General features: G+C 38.6%; 1 protein-coding gene across 4 annotated transcripts in view; it reads left to right on the top strand.

Annotated features, from left to right (window-relative positions):
• Window positions 1–21,423, top strand: part of LOC113162551 (glutamate receptor 2-like) — a 47,409-nt gene that overhangs the window by 6,835 nt on the left and 19,151 nt on the right. For all 4 annotated transcript variants that reach the window (XM_026360740.1, XM_026360741.1, XM_026360739.1 and 1 more), the window contains exons 3-16: window positions 5,559–5,798; window positions 6,633–6,754; window positions 8,243–8,317; window positions 11,042–11,095; window positions 11,494–11,652; window positions 11,806–11,973; window positions 12,439–12,543; window positions 12,626–12,733; window positions 12,847–12,910; window positions 13,327–13,469; window positions 14,369–14,584; window positions 15,634–15,788; window positions 16,814–17,012; window positions 17,371–17,618. In XM_026360740.1, the coding sequence (XP_026216525.1) occupies window positions 5,559–5,798; window positions 6,633–6,754; window positions 8,243–8,317; window positions 11,042–11,095; window positions 11,494–11,652; window positions 11,806–11,973; window positions 12,439–12,543; window positions 12,626–12,733; window positions 12,847–12,910; window positions 13,327–13,469; window positions 14,369–14,584; window positions 15,634–15,788; window positions 16,814–17,012; window positions 17,371–17,618 (2,056 nt within the window). The remainder of the gene's footprint in view (window positions 1–5,558; window positions 5,799–6,632; window positions 6,755–8,242; window positions 8,318–11,041; window positions 11,096–11,493; window positions 11,653–11,805; window positions 11,974–12,438; window positions 12,544–12,625; window positions 12,734–12,846; window positions 12,911–13,326; window positions 13,470–14,368; window positions 14,585–15,633; window positions 15,789–16,813; window positions 17,013–17,370; window positions 17,619–21,423) is intronic.

Raw genomic sequence — 21,423 nt, 5'->3', positions numbered from 1 at the left:
TACATGATGGATTGCTGTTTATTGCTTGTTTATTACACATTATTCTTATTATTAACAAAACAATGCATGAGTCCTTTCCATTATTCTTTCTGAAATATTTGCCCTGACAAGCCTTTGGTTCTGAAATATGAATATGTATGAATATTATATGAGGATATATAATATATAAATCTAAAAAAACAAAAATATAAAACATATCAATTGAAAGAAAGAAATAATAGACATGTTGTGTGCGTGTGCAAAACCTCTGTCACTCTCTTGGCACTGTGCCTGAAAGTTTTTCAAGGAGAAACACAAAAAGAAGTGAAATATCTCAAGATCTGACACGTCAATATGAATACACATTATTTAGCTTTTACTAGCTGTATGCATTGTTTGCAAGAGGGACTGCTTTCTTCACACGCACGCACACATGCACACACAAAGGGGAGTGTTTATCTGATCAAGGTTGCCTAGCTACAATATTATAAAGGTTGTGAATTTGGGTCATTCCTGTTTTGTGCCCCAAGGAAGGCCAGACTTGTCTAAAATGCAGTGGACAAATAAAATCCTGAAAACAATAAAACAATGTTCAACCTTTTGTCCTTTCAATAATAACTATCTGGAGTGTTACACAGTGAACAGTGGCCAAGAATAAACTGCAGCATATGTCACAGCAGTTTTAGTTAACTGGGCCTACTGGAGACCTACATTTTTGTGAGACATTAATGTGGTTATTTTTAACCAGGACAGTGTTGGCTGTGTTAAAATTCACATTCACTGACTGCAGAGCAACGAGTAGAAACAGTGAGGACAAGGACTCCATGCATGCAGTATACTGTGCCTTCATCAGAGCATGATGTAATGATGGCCTGAGGTATAACGCTCTGCTATTTAAGTGCAGTGTATTGTGAAGCAGTGAATACATGGAATCCTCTTTTTCTGCTGCCTACACTTGTGTTTTGCACCTGCTACAGTTATGATGTGCTGATAGTGTGACATCAGGACCCCATTTACTTCACAAAGAACAAATATGAATCTCAATTATAAGCAGGAATAATGTTTGGTAGAAACTGTTCTAATCAGGAATCCTGCATGCTACAGAATTACATTTTATGTTGAGTGGAAACGTATGACATTCCAGTTCAAATCTACCTTTATATGTCTAAATTCAAGGGGGGAACCAACAGAGCCATAATGAAGTGATATGTTGTCGGCATGCACTTGCAAGACAGTAAAAAATTTACTTTTACATTAGTGTGTAGGTCAAAGATTATTTAGACTCTTTCAAACTCCTGAATAACCAAAGTGGACTTATTCTATAGTTTCAACAACAGATTGGCACAACTTCTCCAGTAAAACCATGATTGGTTTCAATTGATACATTAAAGAAAGACTGATGAGTGAAGTTACTGACCTTGGCCTTTATTTTGGTCACTTTATAACCACCTGAGAGAGGCATTTATCTGTTCCATCCACAGTTTCATATTGAATAGATAAAATACGCTGTCAAGCCACAGTTGAATCTGAATCTCACAGTTGAAATGACAGATCCAGTGGTTATAGTTTGTAATATCAGTATCAGACTGTGGCAAGATGACCTCAAAAACCTCTGTGCTTATGTGCACATAATTATTTATACAAGGTCTCTCGCAGTGCACAGGGCACTGTAGAGAGTGAGGCGTACAGTGCCTATAAAAAGTATTCACACCCTTGGATGTTTCATACTATAGGCATACTTTACTTATTATTTTCATATTGACTTTGGCAAAAATTGTCTCAGAGAAATGCATCAATAATACCAAAGTGAAAACAGGTTTCTACAAAATAATCTGGTTTAAATCTGAGTGTCCATTAATTTGACTACTTTGAGGGAGTAACAAGCAATGGGAGAGTGGCAAGGAGAAAGCCACTGTTGAAGAAAACCTATGTTAAATCACAACTTGAGTTCACCAAGAGGCATGTGAAAGACTGCATCGTCAAGTGGAAGAGGGTTCTGTGGTCTGATGAGACCAAAATGGTGCTTTTTGTCCATCAGAGAAGATGCTGTGTTTGGTACACACCAAACACAGCAGCAGCATCATGCTATGTGGGTGCTTCTCAGCAGCCATCCCTGGAAGGCTTGTTAAGGTAGAGGGTCAGATGAATCCAGCAAAAGATTTGTTTTCCCGCAAGACAATGACCTGAAGCATACAGCGAAAATAAATGGTTTACTGAGAGCAAGGTGAATATTCTGGAATGGCCGAGTCAAAGCCCAGACCTTAATCCAATAGAGACCACACAGTCTGGTTAGTATAGTAAGTATTAATGCAACAGATATTCCATAATGTCCCCTCCAAGGCAGGAGGGTTGAGCTCTGAACTCTGACTTGGCTACTTTAAAAGGCAGATTTTGTTTTCCTGAAGCCATTCTATTGTGTGTTTTGAGTCATTGTCCAGTTGCATCAAACAACTTCTACAAAGTTTTGGCTGACATATTCATCTTGCATGACCATGCAGCAATGTTCTTTTTAGTAAGCAGCCTTCCTTAGTGGTGTCCTGCCATAGATACCGTGCTTGTTCAATGTTGTAGATACTGTAGACTCATGAATACAGATGTCAAATCTTTGGCTGTCAATCGGGGTTGTTTCTTTACCTCAATAAAGAGTGCTTGTTGTGTTCTTGGGGTCATTTTGACTGGCCGCCCACTTCTTGGTAGAGCAGTTACAGACTGCTCATTTGTAGATTGTTGTGGGGAGTAAACTCAAAAAGTTAGTGTTTTTTTGTCAAGCGAAGTAGCTCTAGTCCACACCTCCGAACTAAGGTTAAATTTAACTTATGCTAACAACTGACTCCAATTATCGTTCAAAGGGTTCACATACCTTTTCTACTCGACTGTGAGGTTTTTATAGTTGTTCTTTACTTTAGGCACATTATATTTGTTAATACTATTGACTTGACACTTGGCACTGTATATGGTTATTAATGGATTAGTCATGTTTAAATTTCTTGATGTGCATTAATTTACTTCCTAAATACAGGAATTAATGGAGTATATAATGTGTTTTAATGCAATATCTTACCCAGATAGATAGAACTGAGCTTTTCATATATTTCTAGTAAAGAACAAGATCAAGAAGTTGGACAACTAAATATAGCAGACACACAGACACAGGAACTTATCTTTGTTGACCTTTAAGCTAAAAAGACATCTCTAAAATGTTGGCTTTATTGATACATTTTATTATCAATATTAAAATCAAGCAAAATTATCAATTTTATATTCCAATCATGTGCTTATAAAGAAAGATTGAAAAAGGTTTGTGTCAGTCAACAAGTTCTGTTCTGCCATTTGTTCTACCTTCAGAACACAGGTGCTGAAAAACGTATGTGAGATAAAGCACACAGTGACAAAAACTGCAGGGTTTCAGATAGGGTTTACAAGTGCGAACAAATTGCATCTTGTAATGGGAAATCCTGTGTCTTAATTGCCTTCACATGCACTAATGGAGTGTGTGTGCAACAAAAGGCAGTTTTACCTGTAGGTGTTCAACAGATTCTCTGAGGATTTGTTCCTGCAAGAAGAAGATAGAAATACAGCCTGGTAATAGACCATTACAATCATGGAAAAAGTACCTACAGAATGGCAGCATTTCAACAACACAGTTTCCAGCAATGGGGTTTACACTTTAGCGATGTTTACAGACTTTATAAGTATTGGTATATTATCATTTTGTGTGTAGAGGTTGCATTTACTTTACACTAGTGCGACAAATTGCTGCATTATTAAAATCTGACTTGACATTGTTATACTGTATGTTTATCTAAGGGGATAAAGCTAGCAGTTGAGCTAATTTAGCTTTGAGGTTACATGATCGTATTGTGTGCTGCAGTGGAGATGTGACACAACACTATCAATTTAGTTGATGTAAGGTTGGTCTGTGCACAGATAAGGACAGAGTAGTCTGTGCTGGTTTTTTCCAAAACAACAAGGAATATAGCACATTGAGTGAGGTCCTTCCAGCAAGAGCACAAAAAGGGACCAGATGACATTTGGATCTAGAGATACACTAAATTTAGCTCCTGGAGAATAGGAGCTAAGCAGCTAGGGAGGAGTTCCTTGAAAGGAAGCCAGCCTTGGTTTTCATACATCCTAACTGTCGAGATTCTTTATCAGGACATCAAAAACTGGGCACTATTTAAACTTTGGTGCAAAAGACATATTTGTCTAAATTCACAAATAAACATTAGTATTGTACCCAAATAATAAAGCTTAGACATTTATCTTGGTGGATTTTATGGCTGCAGTCTTGTGAAAAGTTAAACCTTATCTTGTGTACCTGGCATTACATACACTCACATTACACAAGTATATGTAATATGTTGTGTTAATCAAAAATGTTGTCATCTTAGTCGTTCCATTGCTTCACCTGTTCAGATATGGATGGTTTCGCATTGGATAGCCAAGCTTGGGTGGTCTTTGGACTTTACAGTCCTACTTTGTGGCATCTTTTTACAGCCTCACAATGCTATCTTGCACATCAGAGATATATGCATAACTTATTGTAATCCTTTGGGGTTTTAGGCCTGATTTTAGTGAAGTGAAACAGAATGTGGGTATGATGTGCTACAACAGGCATCCAAAACAACTACAACTCGGACTACTTCTGCAAACCCTCTTTTAAGACTCACCCTAATCCAACTAAAATCATAGTGTGTTGAGTAACTGACTAAAAACAAGGTGAGTCAAGTACTTTGTTTTGACTGTCAGAGGTAAGACTGTGCCTATGTGACTTTTGCTTTAAACTATACTAACAGCACTGACTTGTCATAGTGAAAACACAGCAGCCTTTCCCAGCGCCCTGAGACTACAGGGCGTAAGTACATATCTAAAGATTGATCAAGGTTCAAGGTTATATGTACCTTATCTGTTTAATCCCTGCATACTTACTCCACTTATTCAATCTATAGTAAACAACAGAATAACTTGTGATAATGGTGCAGATGACACATATTAATCTAACATTATATGGTCCTGCATGTAGAGACTGGGGCGCGAATCCCAGCTGTGGCCTCCATGGATATGCCTTCCCAGACCGTCAGTTACCCACTACCATAACAGTCATAATGAATGATGTTACAGCAGCATAATTTTCTCCACCGCTTCTCAAAAACCTCCCATGTCTGTCACACGTCTGCTCAGGGTTAATCTGCTCTCATCTGTAAAAACACAGGTGCCAGTGGAGGACCTGCCAATCCCAGTGTTCTATGGCATATGCCAGTTGAGCTCCACTGTGCCAGGCAGTGGACACAGGGCCCACTAAAGGACGTTTTACTGACTTGATGCTATGCTCTGATTTTTAAGTGTTTCGTAAATTTATTTGAACAGTGTATATACATTCAACGACATACTAATTAATTCATTAATTAATTTTTATTATAAAAGCTCTGGAACATGTTTCTTGTCTGGTGCATACTGTGAGACTGATTTAGCATAAAGTGAAGCCTGTGTCATTGTTATCCTGCTGCTGTGTCTCTGTGCTAAGCTCTTCGTCTGATTCTGTTTAATATTTTACTAAAATATTCTCTTCTCCCTTTTAGTTTGTTCCCAGTTCTCACGAGGTGTCTACGCCATCTTTGGCTTCTATGACAAGAAGTCTGTTAACACCATCACATCCTTCTGTGAGACACTTCACGTCTCCTTCATAACGCCATCTTTTCCAGCAGAAGGGATGAATCAGTTTGTTCTGCAGATGAGGCCAGACATCAAGGGTCCATTGGTTTCATTAGTGGAGTACTACAAATGGGAGAAGTTTGCCTACCTATATGACAGTGACAGAGGTAATGACATTTTCATTAGTTATTACAGACAATGTGATTTTAGTGTTGTTGCTACTTTGCTACCTTAGAGCTGCAATTATATTATCTCTTCTTTATCAAAGAGCTCAGATAGGTATTTACCCCTTACTGATGCAGTGAGTAGCTTATCATTACTTAAGCAACCATATCGGAAGACACATCCTGTGGTCGTGGAATAGACGTTCCTTCTGTTTCAGAAGGGTCAAACTATTGGCATGAATCAAGCAAAGAAAACATCTAAGGAGATAAAAGCTGGGAATGATAGTGGGGAACCATCTTCTTGATGATGATTGTCATTGGTGATCGCTTTAACGTTTGGTGAAATAAAAAAAAAAAAAAACCCAAAACAACAACAGTAAAAGGAGAGTGTGAGGCAGTGTATTTTACGTATTTTGTTGTATTTTTACATGATTTGTGCATCAATGTGCCCTGATTTTCAGGTATTTGCTCTGTCTGCCAAAATATTGACATTATTGAGAAAATATTGATATTTCCTTTTTACTGAGATGGGGGATTTCTCTTCTTAAGCTGCGTTTGGGAAAAATTAATATAGAGGTTCATGCATGATTTTGAGCAAAGAGACATTGCATCTGCAAATGATTAGGATGTAGCCTTTTATCTCTAGTATTTGCTGTAAAATGCCAGTAACACTGAAGGTTTTTTAATTCTGAGTTATCTGCAGGACTTTGCTTGTACTCATGGACACTACAGTCACATGACAAGTAATCTAATTTAACCTAGCATTTTTGTGTGTGTGTGTGTGTGTGTGTGTGTGTGTGTGTGTGTGTGTGTGTGTGTGTGTGTGTGTGTGTGTAGGTCTTTCTACTCTTCAGGTGATACTGGACACCGCAGCAGAGAAAAAATGGGTTGTCACAGCGATAAATGTAGGAAACCTCAAAGATGAGAGGAAGGACGAAGCTTACCGCTCTCTTTTTCAGGTACTGATCTTCTTTTGACAAACAGGAAAAACAACAAACAAAAAACAATCTTCCAGACTTGACAGTAGTCTTTTCTAGGACCCTTTCCAGGCAAATGCACCATAAGTGATGAATTTCTTGTCTAATTATTATATTACAATGGTATTTAGGTATAACATTCACATACATCAATTATTCATTATTCTTTCATAGAGTTATTGTTATTGTACAGGATATACAATGAAATTTAGATGGACTGGAGAGAGGCTTTGAGAATAATGTGGGTTTTCTGAAGACAGGGGGAAGTGAAAAGGTCTTCCAGGGCTGGGAGTTGGGAATTAGTGTAGTTATGTGCAATCTTATTGTCTGCTGCTTCCATACCACACTAGGATGTTGTTCTTAAGGACACTCTCATTCTCTCACTCATAGTGCTGCGGTAGTAGGACACAAGCGAATGCTGTGAGAGACTTATCTTACTGATTGTTCTTAGTTTAAGCATCTAAGTATAACCTGCTTTGTGCCTTTTTGACCAACATATTGGTGTTGACAATCCATAAGAGGTCCTCTGCGATGTAGGTAGAACAGGCTACACTCTCCTTTTCACTGATGTACAGTGGTTTGTGTACTGTACATCCTTGTTTTGTCTGAAGTCAATTATTATTTCTTTGGTCTTCATAATATTTTGTGTAAGTTTTTTGTCTCTGCAACACACAGCCCTTGCACTTGCAAAAATTTGTCACAGTCTTCGTGTTGGCCTGGTTAAAATCACCTCCACCTGGGCGAGCCTGTTTGCTAATGCTAAATACTTCCGGTCATGAAAGCAGTAAGTGTCCGTTATTGTGGCATTTGTGCACCAGTTAATAATTGTGAAACACAAAGACCGCCTCCTCTTATCGGAGTCTCCAGTCCTGACAGAGTGCTGTTAACTTAACAGCCTCCCTCGCAATTGTAGGATTGAGCCACGTCTCTGTGAGTACCATAACACAAAAGTCCCAAATATTTTCCTGCGTGATAATGTTAAGTTCCAACTCCATGATTTGGATAGAGAGTGATCTTCGGCCCGGCAGCTTTCTGCGCCGCCTACTCTGTTACCCAGCAGGTAGGTATGACAGTCTGACGAGTTCTGTCAACATTTTGTGACATGGATCTCCTGAGTTGAAAATATAGCTTTCTTGACTGAAATCAATTATAAGAAGTTCTTATCGCCTGACCATAGGTGGTACTCAATAAGAAGTAAACTAACAGTATACTAACCAAAGAGTGCTGATCACTTTAGTGCTGAGCTGCTGCAATCCAATCTTCCAGTTTGTCACTGAATTGGTTTAGAGTATTGGGCAGAATGCAGCATGCAGCTGAATAAAACATTGTGCTACAACTTACCTCCCACATCCAGTCACTAAAATACCAGAGTGGTGCATGTGAAAGGTGGAATTTCACTGCATGTCTGTGCTCCTATACAGAGCTACACTGGACACTGCATTTAGTTTTTAATACTAATGTTTTTTTTAGGACCTGGAGATCCGCAAGGAGCGGCGCATCATCCTGGACTGTGAACAAGACAAAGTCAAAGACATCATGGAGCAGGTTGGTGCCAATACAAATAATAATATCCACCAACATCCATCACCAGTAAAATCATTTTCTACACCAACATGCAGTAGATCCATAGATGAACTCTACTTCCCATTCTTCAAAGCACATAGTGTATTCCTGCAACAAAATATACCGTTGTACAGTAAAATGTATTAATTCTGCTGATTTCTGGTTTTTACTTCAGATTTCAGTCCAGGCTGATAAAACACTCACTTTGTTAGGCTCTGAGAATAAGCATTTCTTTTTCAATTCACTTCAAGTTTATTTATATAGCACCAAATCACAACATAGACATCTCCAGGCACTTCACATAATAGGGTCAGGACCTAATAAATTCATAGAGAGAACCCAACAATCCCCCTTGAGCAAGAACTGGGCGACAGTGGAGAGGCAAAACTCCCTTTAACGGGAGATACCTCGAGCAGGACCAGGCTTAGAGTGAGTGGGCATCAGCCTTGAGAGGTTGTGGTGAGAGGACAGCAGAGAGAGAAGACGATAGGAGACAATAACAAGCCATAGACTAGATGTTCAGAGAGTATGCCAGCAGCTTCCACATGTAACCAGCCAATAGGACCTCAAACATTCAGCCTCCTCCCATATTGAGGACCTGGACGAAAGAAAGAAGGCACAAGGGAGGGAGGGAGAAAGAAAAGAGATAGAGACACACAGCTTATATGCTCATGTGCTTGGGAGAGGAAAACACAGGTTTAGATGAATGTCAGTTATTGTCAGAGTAAATGCTATGATCTATTCAGATCTTTAGGAACAGACAATTATGTGCGTTAACATCAACAACAAGTTCTGGGTCATCAGCCTTCTCAGGGACATAGAGCTGCTTATCATCTGCATAACAGTGAAAATGATTCTGATTCCAGTGAGAGAAAAAGAGATGTTGAATTGGAAAGCTGTTTAGCTACAACCCTTTCCAGGATTTTAGAGACCAGGCCGATAATTACTTAGTGACCCTGTGTCAAGGTGAGTTTTCTGCTATAGAGGTTTACCACAGGAGCTTTAAGGCTGGTGGGGACAAAACCAGCTGAAAGTAATAAGTCACAATATATAGCATGGTGGTTCCCAAGACTGGCCTTATACTATGTCGCTGGTAGAAGATCAGGTGTACTATTACCATATTAGATAATGATTCGTACAATATGGCCTCAAATTCCTAAAAACTGAATCAACCCGCTGTCTAACATAATGTTCAACCTGTTCTGTAAGGGAGGAAGATGAGGTGCTGATTTTGTTTGGATTATGTTTGTTTTTACTAACTAAATGAGAACAATAAGAAGTTTATGCAGTGGGCACAGCACACCGCTACTTCAGTACAGACTGATGCCACTGAATGTAAAGAGATTCAGACTTTAAAGTCGGCCACTTATTGAATCTCTTTGGTATTAAAAATGAAGCTTAAGCCCCACATGAACTTTAACCTTCATAGAAAGATTGTTGTGAAATTCAGTCAGCTGTGAACTCTGAGTCAGATTCCCAGAGAAAAAGGACTGAAAAACTGTTAACAATGCATGTGCTTAATTTGGAAAGCCAAAAGGTGGAGTTTTGATTCATATATTTAACTTACAAAAGCCATACACCACAATTGTTTGGTTATTTTTCTGACGTGACGTAACACACAAGGGGAGCTCTACATTTTTGTGGATTTCTACTGTACAGATGACTGTCAAGCTGATATTAAGCAAAAGGAAACATCTGCTGTCTATTTTTAAGGCTTTTAGTACATTTTCCCTGTTATCAATGTCATTCCCAGCATTAAATAACATCTTTGTACGTTACTAGGAAAAGACAGGTGATGCGTTACATGCTTACGAAATCTGAACAGGATAGTGAGTGTTTCAAAAACTGAGAAGTGTGACTTTGGAGATTGGTGACTGTCTGGCATAATCAGAAAACAGTAAACACAAATATCTGCAGCATTTTCACTAACTCATTTGGGGTATTCACTAACTCAGTTATCTCAATGACAAGTTTCTCTTTATTGTCGTCATTTGTCATAATAGAAGCAGAGCTCATAACTGAGAGTAGTAGTAAAGATGTGGAGGCTGTGACACTTTTTAGAGAGCGAATGTTGCTTTAACGCATGTCAGCAGTGGTATATATGATATATCATATCATATAATGTCGAGGTCAAGTTAATTTCCATGGTTGACCTGGTTACATAATATTTCTCAGTATAATAAACATAGACTGTTTATCATAATGGTTGTTTTAAGGTTATTCATTATTTCACTTCACATTCTGGTAACTGTGTGGTATTGAGCATATCATTTACAGACACAGATTAATTTGTTGACAACCTTTAAAGAAAAAAAGAGGTTGTTTGGCTGTTGGTGAAAATTGTATACAGTAATGGTGTTAAAAATGGAGCGCCCCTCTCAGCTCTCTGATGAAGTCGCCTAAAATGACAGTCGTAACGTAAACTGAGCCAGAAGATTCATGATGACATTGCCCAATCATATCTAATGCCTGTCTGTGATGGGCTTCCATGGGAATGCTGACCCACATTCAACAGACTGTCGCAGCTAAAGATATTTTATTATTATTATTATTTATGATTATAATTTTTTTATTAGATGTTTCCTGCTTGGAGGGATTTTGATGGCAAGTGTTAAAAAACACGGCAGATCATTTTATTTTTGTGACCGTTTTTAACTACTACATTTTTGTATATAATTGACATAGATTGTACTGTTTTTCCTTCAGGTCATCACTATAGGAAGGCATGTGAAGGGATACCACTATATCATTGCCAACTTGGTGAGTCTCTGTCTATCTTGCATCAGCCTGGACCAGCACATTGTATGTACACTCCCCTCCAATCTATTTTCTAAGTTGTGTTGGATCCAGAATTAAACACCTGGAAATAAAACTGAGATGTTATGTTTCATATTCATCTTTGGTGTCAAATCCAAATTTCTTCAGTCTACAGCAGAAATAAAGTAACTGGCCTCACTTTCTAGTGCTTTTGGAGGGGAGTGTACATCTGAATGTTAAAGTAAATGGACAAACAGACAGATATGGGTAAAAGGCATTTTATTGGACCAGTAGAGATGACGGATACCAAAAGATAAGAAGCTTGCACAGAATGAAATTTGGCAAACATTTGTACAGCACCGTAGATGCAGATGTTGTTCTTGTTGTTTATTCTGTTCCAGGGTTTTTTAGATGGTGACCTCTCTAAAATCCAGTATGGAGGAGCAAATGTGTCTGGGTTCCAGATAGTAGATTTTGATGATCCTGTGGTGGCAAAGTTTGACCAGCGATGGGAAGCTCTGGAAGAGAAGGAATATCCTGGAGCTGATATTCGCATCAGAGTAAGATTTGGACATTTAACATTACTGAAAACTAGTATAAATTGTTGTGGGAATGAGTGCTAGAGTGGCGAGGACTGCTGTAAAATTCTGCTTAACAAATAGTGTGTGGATACTAAGGTAATAATGAGCTTTGCAACTGTTTCTTATTCTCAGTATACCTCAGCCCTCACCTATGATGCTGTCCACGTGATGACTGAGGCGTTCCGCTTCCTTCACAAACAGAGAATAGACATGAGCCGTCGTGGCAATAGTGGGGACTGTCTGGCCAATCCAGCAGTGCCCTGGGCACAGGGGGTGGAGATTGAACGTGCCCTCAAACAGGTAACCATTGATTAACCTCTACTTGTAAAGAGCAGAGATACACTGATCTAGTACTGTGCAAGCAGGTCAGAGTTAGTGATTGGTTTTTGTGGTGTATGGTGCCAAATATTTAGTCAACTTTAAATATTTAAGACTTTAAGAAGACAGTGAAAATAATAGACAGTCAGTAATGTAACACAATAGTAGTGTGATTGTCACAAGTCAGAGATTTAGCAATACTATACATCTGTATATAACAGTGTCTAAACGTTGCATTTCACCAGTTAACATTAGGTAATTTAATTTACTAATAATATAACAGATGTATAGACCTGAAATAAGAACTAATGCTGAGGGCTTATTAGTCTTATTAGTTAGTTTTTTTTATTTGTCAATGCTTTTGTACGGAAGTTTCTGTTTATGTGCTACATGAAAATAAACACGTAATAGTTGTAATAACAAATGTGTGTTTGTGTGTTTATGTAGGTGCGTGTAGATGGTTTAACAGGGAACATTCAATTTGACCAGTATGGGAAGAGAATCAACTACTCTGTGACAGTCATGGAGCTAAAGAACAATGGACCTGTTAAGGTAACAGCAGAATCAGTTTGCAGTGATGAAGCAAAGTTAGCAGGTCTCTAACTTGTCTCTGTATTTGTGTGTTTGTTCTTAGATTGGCTATTGGAATGAAGTGGATAAGATGGTTGTGACAAAGTCAGACCTTTATCCTAATGACACCATGGGGATGGAAAACAAGACAGTCATCGTTACAACTATTCTGGTAATAAAGTAATGGATCACACAGTGGGAAGGTGCAAGTCAGAAAAAAACTGAATAATTTAAGGTGCATGTCTGTGTGTGTGTGTGTCTGTGTGTGTGTGTGTGTGTGTGTAGGAAGCCCCATACGTGATGCTCAAGAAGAACGCTGAGCTGTTTCAAGACAATGATCGTTATGAAGGTATGCTGTGTGTGTGTCTTTGTTTACTGATAATACATTCTGGGTAATTGTTATGTGTTTTGATTGACAGAAGACTTGCTTTAGGCTCTTAAATATATGCACCTATTGGATCTCTTTGAAGTTTTTAAAGGGCCAGTTTAGGTCGACAGACAGGTTTTAATTGCTTCTCCTGTACTGTGTTCCTCCTCCTTCTCCTTGCCCTCTTTCCTAGTAGGTATGTTCTCTTACACTTTGGAAGTTTAGTTTGGGGTTTCCCTTAAATAACTCATTTGGGAAAACACAAACATGTATGTAGTATAGTCTATTTTGATGAAAACGTGGTGTACTCTTGAACTGTCTGTGCAGTAACCCACACTGTAGTTTTAACACTGATGATGTGTCTTCTTTGCACGCATGTGTGCTTTTCTGGACTTAAGGTTACTGTGTCGACCTAGCTGCAGAGATTGCCAAGCACTGTGGAATACGCTACCAGCTAAAGATTGTGGGAGATGGCAAATATGGAGCAAGAGATGCAGAAACCAAGATCTGGAATGGTATGGTTGGAGAGCTGGTGTACGGGGTAAGCTTTAAAAATACACACAGTATTATTGTAATGTTCATTCTTGCTCTTGTTCAATGTAGCAGTGAAGCTGAAGCTGAATATGGTTCTTTCAGATGTGAATTTTAGTAAAACCTAGGTATTCTGAGTTCTCCAATTGACTGATGCCATGTCCAAGAGAGACACCATCCTGCTGCACCCTGACATCTGTAATCACATTTTTGATCACATTGTTTGACATAGTAGAAATCAGGGCAAGCCACTGGGAGGAGTCAAAGCATTTACCTTTCAGCTTGTTTTACTGGTCTGGAAATGGGTATCTAGTCTGCGTTAATTTGTGACATGAGAAATATGGCACTCCAACTAAAATTTTCAGAGTGGCTTTCCAGAGTGGAGTATATGCGCTCCCTATGCTATAACAGGTTTCCTTACATTTTGAGTAAAAAAATGACACTAACAGTATTGCAATGTATTATATTATATATTGATAGCACCAGTTACTTTCCAGTACACAGCTCTAGTGTGCTGTGCAGTGTAAAAAAAAAGAACATGCAGGGTGGATGTCAGTTGTTGGAAGGGAGATCTTCAAGAGTTCTCACCTGGGTTCTTAGACTGCATTTAAGACAACAGTGTAAACATTTAGACATCAGAGATTACAGCTGGAACGATAGAAGGGAGTGTTGTTGGGTTTTATGGACGTGGAAGAATTAATGTTAAGGTGACTGAATGGATTTGCCAGATGCTAAATTGTAATTGTAAATTAACTTTGTTAATGTGGTTCCACCTAATGTAGATGTTGGTAATTTGTCATAGAATATGGAATGAAATGCAGAAAAGCACAGGAACAATCAAAGAAATGCAGCCAACTCAAGTCCACAACGAGACCAAACACTCTCACTCTTCTGTTGTCTCTTCAACAGAAGGCAGATATAGCAATTGCCCCCCTGACGATCACTCTTGTTCGAGAAGAGGTGATAGATTTCTCCAAACCCTTCATGTCTTTGGGAATCTCCATCATGATCAAAAAGCCACAGAAATCCAAACCAGGAGTCTTCTCTTTTCTGGACCCACTGGCCTATGAAATCTGGATGTGCATTGTCTTTGCCTATATAGGAGTTAGTGTTGTACTGTTTCTGGTAAGTGAGTCTGTTTATGTGTACACACTTGTTTTGCTCCCACTAAAGCTCTCAGGTACTATCAGCATGGCTGTCAGTGGTTCATAATGTGACAGTGTGATGTGCAAGAATAATTATTCAGCTAAAAGCTCTTTCTGCAAATTGTGTGTGTGTGTTGTGTGTTACACACTTACTTTAAAGGAGCCTTCAACTAGAGTTTATGAGTGGATAATTTTGGTCTTAGAGGCATTCGCAACCTTATGCATCAAAAATCAAAGTTAGCTTTAGCCAAATCTTAGCCAAAATGTTAAAATTCATCAGTAACATTTGATTTTATTTATTAATTTACCTTTTTGCTCTACCCCATGGGGTTTGCAACACCAGGTCATGGTTTGCACAGTGTTATTTTATTTTATTTTTTGCACGGGATGCCCTTTCTGTAACTTCATGACTGGCTAGATATTTTGACATTCCAGTCAAATGTAGTTGTGATGTAGTTATGTAGTTCTGTATCGTATCCAGTTATAAACACCTGGAAATAAAAGCTAAAATCTTGATTTTTTTTTTTTTTTTGTCTAATATCCATCTTTTGATGTCAAACCCAAATCTTTTCAGTCTACAGCAAAAAAAGGAACTTACCTTAGGTTTCTAATTCTTTTTGAGGGGAGTGTATAGTCCAGCGGTATTAACATAGCTGTATTACTTACAATAAAATCTGACTTAGATGCATTTGAAAGTTCTAGAAAAACCTAAAAAGCAGACTTTGACTTAGCATACATTGCTAAACAATGTACAAATTTTATGGCTGTTGAGGATTGTTAAGTTCAACTTTGGCTGCTCTACAGTATTCGTATAAAATCACACACAATTACTTCAGAAGCAAATGACTATGGCACTGACTTTACTGAATTGACAATTTGTCACTTAGCCCTTTCATGCTGCTTGTGCATTTAACTTTCTCATGTGTCAGTACAAAATATTTCTTTTTGACAAAGTAAGAAAGGATTGTGTCATCTAAGTAAAGTGCAACAAGGAAAATCCAAACAATAAATGAAAGTATTTCCTTGTAGGTGTCCAGATTCAGCCCTTATGAGTGGACGCTAGAGGAACCAGAGGATGGAGCGTTACCGCTAACTACCGAATCCACCAATGAGTTTGGGATCTTTAACTCCCTTTGGTTCTCTTTAGGTGCTTTCATGCGCCAGGGTTGTGACATTTCACCAAGGTTGGTACTGTTGTTAAAACACTTTATTCTACCTTCCTTTAGTAGGATGGACAAACGTCTGTATCTTTTCTGTTAAACGTGATTTTCCACACTTGCTGTTGACGCAGAGGTTTTGCTTCTTATTGGACATTATCACTTATGGACTCCAAAGCCTGGATCAGCCATAGCTGACTCTCCAATCTCTTATAAGGTTGTTCTTTACTTCTTGATTGACCCAGAAGTTGTTCTGGACCTTCATGTTCATTTTAAGTCTCTTACTGTATATGAACTCTGAGGAGCGAGGAGTGCTGTTTGAGTCACAATAACCAAAGATACACTGGACCATCGTATGTGGAAGTCTTTTACTAAACAGACATATCTGGAAAACCTAATGGTGATTGCACTGCAGCACAATTTCACACCAACAGAACCAGTTTAAGATTTTATTTTAACAAATCCACACTGTTGGTGGTGTGTTTGCAGATTTGTAAGACAGCAGCTGTCCCATTTGCACAGAGCAGGTAAATAATGTGGTCACTCACTCACACTGTGAACATTTTGGGGTGGCTGTGGCACAATAGGTAGAGCAGTTGGCTGCCAATCATAGGATCTGTGGTTTACTTCCTGGCTCCTTCTGTCACATGCCAAAGTGTCCTTGGGCAGGATACTAAACCCCAAGTTCACCCCCGGTGAGTCATATCAGCTGCATAGCAGCTCTGCCATCAGTGTGTGAGTGTGTGTGTGCTTGTGTGTGTCAATGGGTGAATGAGAGGCAGTGTAAAAGTGATTTGAGTGATTTTAGCAGTTAGGTAGAAAAGCCCTGCAGGGTGCAGACCACTTACCATTTCTATTTTACTGAAGCAGTCGACAGTTAGAAACATAGTCACAGAATGTTGGGGGTTACAACTGGCCTAATCCCTATACTCAACATCCTCCCAGCTAGTTCTATGAGTTAATCATCTGATTTCACGCTAGACTTTCAACATTAGACATGAGAGTAATTTAACAGCACACCTTTGTTTGTTTGTCTTTATTTGTGTGTGTAGGTCTCTGTCAGGTCGTATAGTTGGGGGGGTGTGGTGGTTTTTCACCCTGATCATTATCTCATCATACACTGCCAACCTTGCTGCCTTCTTGACGGTGGAGCGAATGGTTTCTCCCATTGAGAGTGCCGAAGACCTGGCTAAACAGACAGAGATAGCATATGGAACCCTGGACTCCGGGTCCACCAAGGAGTTCTTCAGGGTAAGGACTTCTTCAGGGTCACACAAATAAAAAAGACTGCGTGTTAACATTAATAGAATCCTACAGTTTAGCAGATCCATCCAACATTGTATGTGTTGGATTGTGTGCTTTGTGACAAATGAATTGCCATTTGAATTATGACACTAAAAAACCTTCCATAGAAAAGTGACAGAGATGTGGATAAGCAGGTTTTCAAATGTCATCTTTGTAAAGGTTTTACAAAGTCATAAATTCACCCTCTTTATTATCTTTATTGGACCTAGTTGAGTAAGCAGTATATCTTGAAGTACTCTGGGCTTATGGGTGTTGTGCAGATTGTACAAACTAAGTTTTAGTATCTGTGTCTGTCTCTTTTTAGCGCTCTAAAATCGCCTTGTTTGACAAAATGTGGCAGTACATGAAATCCGCAGAACCTTCTGTCTTCGTCAAGAAAACGTCAGAGGGTGTCCTGCGTGTCAGGAAGTCCAAAGGGAAGTACGCCTACCTGCTGGAGTCCACCATGAACGAGTACATTGAGCAGAGGAAACCCTGTGACACCATGAAAGTGGGAGGAAACCTGGACTCCAAAGGCTACGGCATTGCTACACCCAAAGGATCTCCATTAAGGTGGGTGGATCAGTATAACAATGCTAGCCGACCTGCACTGCCATGTACCATTCACACTACTAACCTGCTGCTTAGCATACTGTCTCTCTCCCCTCATTTACACAGCTCATGCAACTGTTGTCCTTACCTTGGTGAGTGGTTTCAGAATTTCCCTCACAACCTTCTCCCAAGTAACAATCAGCATACACTGGCTGACCTCCTGCTATAGGTGGTAGTTAGCCACTGTGTAAGCTGTGGCTGTGTTCATACATATGCAGCCCTGCTTAGAAAAATAACTGACCATGGGGAGCAATGTAGACTGGTCCCAAGCCTTTGTGCCAGTTGGATGTTGCAGTATGCAAGTGTGATGAATGAGACATGGCAGCTTACTCGTTGTTATAATAATCCACCTACCCTGATGACCTCATCTCAGTGGTTTGTATTTTTACCATGGTTACCACCTCTGACCAATGGCTAGCGGTGGTTGCCGTGATGACTGGAACAGTAAAGTTTGACATTTCAGGTCTTAAAGAAATAGTCCATCATAAAAATTCTACATGTGCTGTGTTGGATCTACAGTTACTGGTATGGAGTTACCTTTTGTTTTAGATACAATAATCAGTTTGTCAGTTGCCCCCTGCTTTATCCATTCCCACTAAAACAGAATTCATATTGTTTCTAGTGCAGACAACTATATCCCAGTTAACGGTTATGATGAACTAGCTCTTTAAGGCCTTGACTATAGTGTTGTTAATATGTTTATGACTGTGTGTGTGTGTGTGTGTGTGTGTGTGTGTGTGTGTGTGTGTGTGTGTGTGTGTGTGTGCGTGCGCGTGTACCCATGTCTGCATATGTGTTTGTATTGTATACTGTTTCTACCAGTAGCCAGTACAGAGTTAGCTAATGTTAATTAATGTTATTGTACCACCAGATTCTTATCTGCACTAACCTCAGACTTTACATATTTTAAATAAAATTAAATAATCAATGATTAAGTTATTTATGAGTGCCTAACCTGTGCACATGATTATATCAGCCACAGTACTGCGTATGCCCACTTGTCTAGTTGTCGCAGCCACTGGCTTCAGTAGTTCAATTGTCTTTGTAATCACTGCACCCTAAAACTTAGTGGAGCACAATACTTGAAATGCAAAATAGTTTGTTAAAACTGAAAATATTCTGAAATGAGAGTTCCAGTACAATGATAGTGAACAAACTGATAACCCCAGTTTGTTTAACAGGCCAAATCACCCAAATCTGAAAATTATGAAAATTATCATTTCCTTTCCATTGTGGCACAGTATAACTTTCCCTGTAAATTAATTTAGTTTGGTTTATGTATAGCCCATAGCACTGAAAATTTATAAAAAAAATAAGAAGTAACTTAAAGTATTAACATCAAAGTGTCAGAAAGTCGCTGGGTTTTTAATCAACAGTGTAAAGTAAGGTTGAAACGTAAGCCTATAAATAGAAAAAGATTGTTATACAAACCCTTCAGGTGATTCAGAGTTTCATGTCCAAATAGGACAGTCTGTAAATAGAAGGACAGAACTTTTTTCAATTTTGTTTTGTTCTGTACACCACAATACAGGATTTTAATTCACACTGGAATCAGTGTCCCTTTTATACATACATTTTGGCACCTAATTGTTGTGGATACATGTATTGGACAAATAAAAGTCATTATATTTAATATTTAGCACATAATAATAATAGCGGCCAGACTTCTATTACCCATAAACCAGACCAGATGCTTGCTATTTGGTAACCGTACTGCAGCCAGTTTCCTGTTTCTATTCAGAGGACTGACTTACAGTAGACAGAAACCAGTGGACATGTGCCACTGTCCTTATACTTACAGACTGCATCTTCATTGTTGTGTCTTAATGTAATGTATGTAATGATATGTGTATGTGAATGTGTGTGTGAGTGTGTTTGTGTGCTGCTGTGTTGAGCTGAATGCTAGTCACAGAGTTTGTTTTTCTCACTTTTGTGTCTTTTCAGCACACTACCAGTGGCTTTATTGTCCTTCTTTCTCTCATCTGTCTCTCTCTGTCAGTGTCTTTGTCCACTATTCTGAAAGCTAACTTTCTTCAACAGATTGTTTGTAATGATCACTGCAGTTCCTTAGCAGATTTTCAGTTAAAGCTTCATTAACATCATTTTTGAACAAAGTAAGAAGTGGTGATCAATCTTAGATTCTCAAGAATATTAGTTAATTATGTAGAGATTTGTCATCTTTAACAGATCAACTCGAAAAGCCCAGCAGGGTCCTCGTTACTGCGTGGCCAGAGTGGAGCCCTCTCCAGCGGCAGGGCAGCTCAGATAGGATGAGGCCACTCCAAATAGAATGGACTCTGGAAGATATGGATTTAGATATAAATTAGATATAAATCTGCTAATTGGATGCGTATTTGGCTTGTAAATGAGATTACTCAATAACCTACACTGGTACACAGGCAGTTGTCAACAGTAAAACATTGTTTTTATTAATGCTATGTTCAGTGAAATACAGTGGCTGCTGCCATTATTTGACTATCACACTAGTCTTTTTTTTCTGGGCAAAGGCAATTCTATCATCTCAGTTGTTAGTGAAGATGTTTTTCTTTTAGGTGTTGTGTAATATCAGTAAGAACCACTGAGATGACTAAAATCTGAGCCAAAGTAATGAATTTACAGTAGAGAAGTTGAACCTGCCACAGAATTGATTATTGGCTATGTCTACTCAATTTTAATACCAAAAATGTTGCTTAATGGAGCTTTAAGTGCAACTCTTTGGTAGATCTACTGTATGAAAGGTTTTGTATTATGTCATGGTAGAACCAGAGGCATATTTTCAGTTTCTATAACTTTAAAGCCTGATTACTTTACTGGTTGAATTAATCATCGAATACATTTAAACTTCCACTTTTCTCATGTCTCTGCTCCTAGCATGATCACACTGATTAAATGTTTCTTCTATGTTTTTCAATTTTGCAGTTGAATTGGATGATAAGTGTTATAATGTCAATGGTGGGTTCAGTTCAGAAAAAAAAAGCTAAATTTAAAAGCTCGCAATTCTTTGGTAACATGAAAAACATCATATTTATTATTATTATTCCATCAAGTAGAAGACAGGTTTATAGCAGTGGCTACTCAGTTGATGACAGTTGAGTTGCTGATACTGCAGCCAATCAAATGAGTTGAACTGAGCCCAACCGTTATTAGTAACATTTCTACACTACATAATACGACATACAATACATAATTATAAATATAACATAATATTTGACAAGCTTGTTACTGAGGCATGAAATACCACACACCACTAGTAACTATTTGACCGCCTCTTGGTACAAGGCTCTTCCTCCTGGATTGAGGCACTGCTGCTTTCATATTAGAAATGGAAATAAAATTACACACATAGACAATCATTTTTTGAGACCTAATATATTTAGAGCATTCTCAGAATGTATACAGTATACAAATTAAGTGTAATCATTACATTTAGTAACCCAAGTTTTGTTTTCTAACTTTATTGTGTGTTTTACTATGGGAGATACAGGCTACTGAGTTGCTTTTGTTATCTTGAAGCTGTGTTGACCAAAGTAGTGATGGTCATGCAGGAGCTAATGTGTTGGCTTTTAGTGCTGCATGTGCCAAGGATGCCCCTACACATCTAATGTGTAAAATGTACACTGTCACAAATCACAAAGGTCCTCTTCCTGCTACTTGTGGCATGTGTCCTCCAATCCTGAGTGGGAGTGTGAGGCTGTACATCTTTACACTAATGATATAACATCTGTGATCCAGTTGGACTGCCTATGACTTTCTTTTATGAGGAGAT

Source organism: Anabas testudineus, chromosome 1 (genome assembly GCF_900324465.2).
Source record: "Anabas testudineus chromosome 1, fAnaTes1.2, whole genome shotgun sequence".
Taxonomy (NCBI): domain Eukaryota; kingdom Metazoa; phylum Chordata; class Actinopteri; order Anabantiformes; family Anabantidae; genus Anabas; species Anabas testudineus.
Note: the sequence above shows the minus strand (reverse complement) of the source record. Positions and strands in the feature narration are given on the sequence as shown.